Here is a 7,610-nt window from a genome sequence, read left to right on the forward strand (position 1 = left end):
AAATTGTTTTTAAATTTTAGTTTTAACAATAAAATCTGAAAAGAAACAAATAAAAAAAATCTTGAGTAAAACAAATATGAAGAGATTCATGAAATATGAAAAATGCAACTTACTAGGCAAAAAATCTACTAATTGATCAGACAAAAAAGAATTTTTTTTTAAAAAAGTTCTACTTAATTTGTATTATTGTAAAATGTAACTAGTAAAAATAATTTCATTTTCATGAGTTCAAACAAATATTTGATGTTTACTTAATTTAAATAAAATGATTCATTCTTTTTGTATACAAAAAAACTAGCAATAGGAATCATGGACACAAAACAAATCATACCAACCAACAAAAGGGTAAAATCAGTTTTCACCAAAACACTAAATCCAAGAAGGTTTTTGGGTTACCATATTCATTACAAAGTTACTATGGCTTCTCTTAGGTCAAGTTTGAGTTCAAAAGGCCAAAACCCCCTCCATATATTTAAACACAATAATAGTTCAATTCAAAAGTGAATACCAGGAAGAGGAGGAATTTCAGCTTTAGTATTCACAGTTCTCAACAAAAAAAATAAAGCAAAAAAACGCCTCTAAACGAAACCAATGTATGTATCTTCATCATCATAACCAGCTGAGCCCATCAATGGCAAGAAGTTTGAGAACATCCATAGTTTGAACTCAACTGAGTATTTTGTGATCTGAAGAACCCCCTTCACCGTAAATCCAACATCTTCTTCTTTGTCCATGACTTTTTACGTAGTACACTCCACCACCATGCCGACATTCATTCGAGGTAGGATCTGATCTGTATTGTATATCTTATTTAAAAGAGTAAGTAACACAAATCACTGCATCATCATTCCTGCAAACTGAAAATGCCTCAATAAACCCTGAAAATGCTTCAATTCAGGGTTGTAGAATCCAGTTATAGAACCTCTGCTGTTGCTGGAAGATGTACACTCCAAAATCATGGAAAACCAACTTTTTGTTGCACTGAAAACAGATGATGCCAGACATGAATGAATGACAAGGTAAAAACCCACAAATGAGAGAAATCATCAACTAAAATAACCCTTGATATTAAATACAAATGGATATTTTAATCATTTAACTCGAATAACTCCAAATAATCCCCTTTTTCATAGAACAAAGTTTGGTTATTTAAAAAAAAAACTACATCATGAGTGAAAATATTTTGGCAAAAAGCTTTGATGCATAGATTAGAAATGTTGACTTAATCAATCATAGCAGATAATGGATACTTACAAGTTCAAACAACACTAGGAACCTGAACCTGACTTTTGAACCCATGCTTGTTTCTGCATATGCAACACATGACAGTCAAACCTAATTATAAATCGATATTTCACAAAAAGATGTGGCAGGACAGCCCTCATTTGAAAAAAAAAATGTTATATACAGACCTCATGGGAACCATAAGCAAGACCTCGTTTCAAAAGCTTCCCTTCAATCCCGATAGGGGCATCTGCATCTTTAACATTACGTAGCATACCCCGCCGACCAATGTGTTTAATGGAACCTGTACATAAAGACATCAGTATTGCTTGAGTGGAAATGAGGAATTCAATAGAATTGTCAGTAAATCACTCATCTCCCCTAACAAAAACTAACCATTATCAAGCATAGAACGACCACGGTTTCCACTTCCAACAGATTTCCCCTCTTCAACCCCCCTTGATACATCTGTTTTAACTTCCCCTTGATATCCTAAAATGTGAGCATAATAATATATCACATGTGCAGATATTTAGCCTACTTTTCATGATCTCTATCACCATCACAAGCACAATTTCATTGGAAAATTTGCTTCATATTTTTAAATCATTATTGTAAATTTTTGTTTAATTTGGTTTTATAAGATATTTTTCTCGAGCATGATTAGATTATTTCTTTGATGATGAACAAGATAGTGATTTTTCACAAACATAACAAATGTAGATTTTTTGGCTGATGATCAACATGAAGAAATGGTATACCAAAACAGCCCATTAATAATAGCATACCTTCATTAAACTCTGACTGCAAATGAGTTGATTGAGTAGTAGTGGTAGGCGAAAGAGATTCATCACTAGCATGTGATCCATCTGAACGTCGAAGAGGAGTCCAAACGCCACGATCAGGTCTTTCGCGGTTTCTTATCCGTTTGCCTTGCTTTTCGTTAGGGAAACCATGCAAATCATTAATGAAGACCTTCCCTTCACGTGTATCTTTTATAGATGACTGTATGTAAGGTGGTCTAGGGGGTCTTTTATCCCTATCCACGCTAGAGTCTTGGGTATGTTGATCAGGTTGGACATGAGAAGGCGACTGACTTAGAGTGTTTGTCCTGGCATCTTTGTTTAAGAGTATGCTTCTTATTATCCTCCCACCTGCTTCACTTTGCAAGTTTGATTTCACAGCAGTTGACCCAAACGAATCTTTAGCTGGAGATGTATTACTCTGTTGCAAACCATCAATTACCAACATGGCCATAAGAAAATACATAAGAGAATTGTAAAACTAATGAATATCACTAAGACATCAATAAAAAGTTGATAGCCTGAGATTGAACAGATTGAAAAGCAACAATTAGAGTTGTGATAAAGCCTAGAGGTAAGCTTAACTTTTTTTATAGCAAAAAGGCCTTCATTCAGGAGAATTCAGTTACATCTCTTATGACACGACATGGACTATGACTGAACAAATACTATGTGCCCATTTGGAAACACTTTCTTTTTGTCAGATAGATGTGGATTCATATGAGATCACATTTGGAAACACAACTTAGTCAAACACAGATTCGAAAATTTGTTAGCGATCCTCATATTGGATCATATTAAATATATTATATTATAAGATTAGAATAATATCTTATAATATAATATTAATAAATAATTAAGAAAATATTAGATTTGATTAATGTATTATTTATTACCATAGTTATGTATGTCATTCTCTTTATAAGATATGACATTTAGTATGTTTCCAATAATCAAATAATAAAGAGCTTCACAACTCTTACGTTTCATCTTTTCTCTTTATTATAATACACATTGTTGCCTCCGTCGGTGGCAGCCATATCATATCCATCGACGGAAGGCTTTTGATTTATTAATTATCTATAATTGTTATTATTCTAGTTTATTAAACTAATAGTTTTATTTGGTATCAGAGCTTAAGTCAGGAAAACCCCCGCAAATCTAATCTTTTCAAGCACACTGAAGACAAAATTGTTGAGAGAAAGCAATAAAGCCGAAGACGAAGTCTTACTTGCCATAAACGATACCAAAATGAGAAACAAATCCTAGAATGCGGAAAACACAGTCAAAAGAGTGTGATACGAAGCCTAAAGTGTGGGAAACAAAACATGAAGCGAGCAAAATCAAAGGCATTGCTATTGTTAAAACTATATTGTAAATCCAAGCGACTCAAAAAATACTCACTTGGATTTGAGGGGGAATGTTAAACATATTATACTATAAGATTGAATAATATCTTATAATATAATATATATAATTAAGAAAATATTAGATCTGATTAATGTATCCATAGTTGTGTATAGCATTCACTTTATAAGAGATGACAATTAATATGTTTTAAATAAATAAAATAATAAAGAGTTTCACACTTGATACGTTTTATTTCTTCTTTTCTCCACGCTTCCATTTGCTTCCGTCGGTGGCGGCCATAGCCATCGACGGAGGGCTTTTATTTATTATTTTTTAAAGTTATTATTTAATAGTTAAACTGATCCAGATCCTGAAACAGAAAGCGTGTCCAAATGGGACACAAACCTCAAATGTTAAAAAAATCATATGAACATGGAAGTAAACCATGACAAGTTTTATATGATCCATTGTTCAACTGCTTGTAAGGAACAGTGAATCCCTGCTTCAAAATGTCCAACTTCATAAAAGGATGATGGGGGGCTCTAGAGCTACATGTATTTGACACACCAATTTGACATATAAGTATCTTGAGAGGACCATGTTGCACCAAAAAAATCTGACCAATGCATAACATTCTATATGTTGATTTCACCTCCATAATATGAAGACTAAAGCAACTGTTTCACATTTTATAGCCTTCAATTTTAATCGGAAACTTAGAAGCTTACATGAGGAATCTCTTTTTCTTTTCCCTTCAACAGAAGGATCTTTCTCTTCCCAGTATCACCAGTCCCAAGAGTTCCTGAACAGATCATAATAAATACAGATGATTAACAACACAAGCAAGCAAGAATCAACTGTAGCTAAGGTGTTTCCAACAAATGCAAGCCATGTAATCATAAATTCAACATTCCAATGTCTAAATTCCAACTATTATTAGGTTTCAATTTTGATATTTGATTTGATTCAGTTATAGGATGCTTTTGGACATAATTTCACTATATACAGTCACACGCCATGATCTATATGGAATTCCATGTGTAGGTATGTAAGTCAGCAAAGCCATATACTGGAAGGAAAAAAATCATTACTAATCTGCCCCCTTTGCGAAATTTCAATTCATGTATGTGCTTTAGTGGGAGCAAATACAAATTAAGCAAAATAGCACATCAATTGAAGCTCATAGATTGTACCGCTTTGTCCTTCAGAAATTTCAGCTCCAGAAGCAGTAACTTTTATGGCAGCCTTGTTCGGCTGCACCTGATCATCTCGTTTAGGAAGCAGGATGTATGTTGGTTTATCTTTCCTGCCTGTGCTCTTTGCAGTATCCTTTTGCACATACTGTGTATTAACAAGTATAACAAATTCTGAGAAAACATATAACTCATAGTGCTATAACATATACTAGATGTTTGATGAAATAAAGTGTCACAAATAAATATTGAAAGCTTTTCAAGCTCCTTCATGATATCTTTATCAATTGCTGGTTATGAGAAATAAAGCTCAGCCTAAATTTTGATTGAGGCTACCAAACTTGTTCATAGTAAACTAAAGCCTTAAAATCGCAAAATATAAAAGCAGCCAGCCATATGGGATGGCTTAAAAGGGATCATAAATAGCATCAAAACAATGAATTAACAGGAAAATAAAAACTCCCATTAGAATCTCCATAACCTGAATATTCACATGAGCAATGAAGTAACAGCTATCAAAACCTATTTCATCTATTGTAAAGACAAAAAGCAAAGAAATATGGAGAAATTGGAAGTACCATGCTTGTAGAAGTCTTTTTCCTGTCAGAACTCCTTCTTGATGGAGCTGAAGAAGGCCCAGCAGCTTTCCTGTGCAGTTTTCCATTTGGCAAAGATCGCTGTCATGGTCATCAATTATCAGTCAATACACAACTAAATTATCACATGGATAACTCAACTAAGAATTTTAAGCGGTTAACTTTAAACAATAATTATGACTTGTTGAGTGGTGTCAGTTACTGTATACAAGCGAGATGTAATATGCTTATTGACTGTCAATGGTAGATATTTACATAATTTAGGGTTAAATGAATCAGGTCTCAACCAAAATACAAGGGAATGTATATTAACTTCTTTATGAAAAACGAAAAACATGGCATAGTGAATTATTTCAGACTAACTAAAATAACACAGAAAAAGCTATGTAAACCAATTGTATATTGAAATATCCACTTACCCGATTTCCACTCTTGGCAGCCCTTCTCTGACGTATAAAGTTCATTAGAGGAGTGATAATAGGAGAATCCTTTGCAGCACCTGCGAGAAACAAGGATTCAAATAGATTGCAAGAACAGTCTAACATTCAATTCCCCTTTAACAAGACTAACCACTTCGTTCTGCCTCTCTTCGCTCCAACTGTATCTCAGCACTTGGAAGATTCTCAACAGGCTTTGCAATAAATTCAAGGAACTCCAGAAACTCAGGATCTATTATACATTAACGATTAATAGTAAGCCCACATATCATAAGACTTATCTAAATAAACCATCTTCTAAAGCAAAATTATCTTACCTTTATATATTGATCCTTCACGCCCATCTTTCTTAGACCACTGCTTCGGCAGACGTTGAGATGGTGCATACTCAACTATACTCTTAAACTGGGTTCCTACAGTATCCCCCAGGTTGGGAAGCCAATTTTTTCAAATTTTAGTATTGCCAAGTATGCTCTATAAATCATAAAGAATGTTCAATGATTCTCATACATAATCTAAGATGCTTAAAGCTAAATCTTTACCTTTCTCATTAACAAAAATATGCCCATTAAAGAAGTCAGCAAAATCAATAACATCATCTGCCTTCTTAAAGTCCATGTAAGCTCTAGAATCTGACTGATGTGTCTGGCTGTAAATCAAAAAAAAATTATGTAACTTTAACAAGAGAATCAATAAATACCCATCACTGCTCTGTATCTATACAAATCATACAGAGAAAGAAGTAGAGTGTAAAAAAAACAAATGAATATGGACCTGTTTTTGCCGGGGAAGAATGAAATCGAGTTGTAGCGGCCGGCAAAGCGACCGTCGACCTGCTCCATAAACTTGTCCTGCGTAATCGTCGGCGGCAAATGCCGTACCACAACCTTTGTTCGATCCGGTGGACCCTTCATGCGTTAAGTATCTGAAAAACTAAACCCTAGATTGTTTGGGGGTAAAGACAAAAACGGAAGTACCAAACACACGGTGTATTGATTTCCAAACCCTTGAAACGCTTGCGCAATCTGAAATCCCCTTTAAATCAAATCCTTCCCTTGCTTCTTGCCATTGATCGCTGCTATCGATGATCTTCTTCTTCGGCTATCTTGCAAATAGAACGCGAATCGCTATGCTCAACGCCACAATGACGTAACCTAAGCGGAAATTACAATCAACTATAGTTCTCTCTTTCTCTCTCTCTCTCTTAATTGCCTTGTGCAAAATAAACCTAATTTTATTTTTCTTAATTGTCAACGTTATGTTTCCTTAAAGAGGAGAATGCAAAAATTAAGGTTGTGTTTGTTTTCTGTTCCTAATAAATTATATATTGCAAATAAATTAATTCATAAATACATGAATTTTAGTGAATAAGTTTGATAATATTAAATAAATAAGAATATCAAAAACACTAAATATTAACTATTTAAATAAAAAAAAAAAATTTAGATTGATGGGTTTCGTTTCTCTTTTTATGACTAATTCTCGCTAGAACTTGACGCTTAACCATTTAAACAGACATATAACCTAACCCAATAAAGAATAAGTTAAATCAAACTAGACCATTATTATAACTTTATTAACCAACTATAAGCCCTTTTTTACAGCTATTACAATGAATTAGTTGCACTAGATTACTTAATTATTAGGATAGGGTGAAGCAATATGGTCACTTTTGTTCATAAGGATGACTAAATGGATAAAGTGATTTCAAAAACAAAATTAGGTTTACGAAATTGGTTTTATCTTTTTTTTAATATATAAATCAAATTCATAAACAAATTTGTGGATGGCCTAGTTTAAGAAGTTTTTCTATTTTAAATTTTATCAAAACAAATCAAGAATGGTTTTTTTTATTTTTTTGTAATGAAATGAATTCATTATCCCAATTTATGCTTGGTTTTAGGAATTTATAAGTTAAAACGAAGTTCATAATAAATTTGGAAGAGTTTAATACAAATATTTGCCTCCAATGTATTTCTCCCATTTTTTAAGTCAATATTTTTTTTC

The 7,610-nt window shown here is 33.1% G+C and overlaps 1 protein-coding gene across 1 annotated transcript; it reads right to left on the reverse strand.

Moving 5' to 3' along the window:
- Positions 1–310: 310 nt before the first annotated feature.
- On the reverse strand, positions 311–6,818 carry LOC124945260 (regulator of nonsense transcripts UPF3-like). Its single transcript, XM_047485659.1, has 13 exons — positions 6,378–6,818; positions 6,146–6,252; positions 5,921–6,016; positions 5,737–5,835; positions 5,586–5,665; positions 5,149–5,247; positions 4,571–4,718; positions 4,106–4,179; positions 2,013–2,448; positions 1,621–1,716; positions 1,413–1,528; positions 1,255–1,307; positions 311–981 (listed from the first exon to the last, which is right to left on the reverse strand). Exons 1-12 carry the CDS (start codon positions 6,515–6,517, stop codon positions 1,269–1,271), a joined length of 1,530 nt encoding a protein of 509 aa, XP_047341615.1. The 5' UTR covers positions 6,518–6,818; the 3' UTR covers positions 311–981; positions 1,255–1,268.
- Positions 6,819–7,610: the final 792 nt, after the last annotated feature.

The sequence above is a fragment of the Impatiens glandulifera genome, chromosome 7 (assembly GCF_907164915.1).
Source record: "Impatiens glandulifera chromosome 7, dImpGla2.1, whole genome shotgun sequence".
Taxonomy (NCBI): Eukaryota; Viridiplantae; Streptophyta; class Magnoliopsida; order Ericales; family Balsaminaceae; genus Impatiens; species Impatiens glandulifera.

Coding starts and splice junctions, on each gene's coding strand:
- LOC124945260 (XM_047485659.1), bottom strand. CDS start 6,517: ATGAAGGGTCCACCGGATCGAACAAAGGTTGTGGTACGGCATTTGCCG. Junction 6,253..6,377: donor TTCTTCCCCGGCAAAAACAG/GTCCATATTCAT, acceptor TTTGATTTACAG/CCAGACACATCAGTCAGATT. Junction 5,248..5,585: donor CTGCCAAGAGTGGAAATCGG/GTAAGTGGATAT, acceptor TGACCATGACAG/CGATCTTTGCCAAATGGAAA.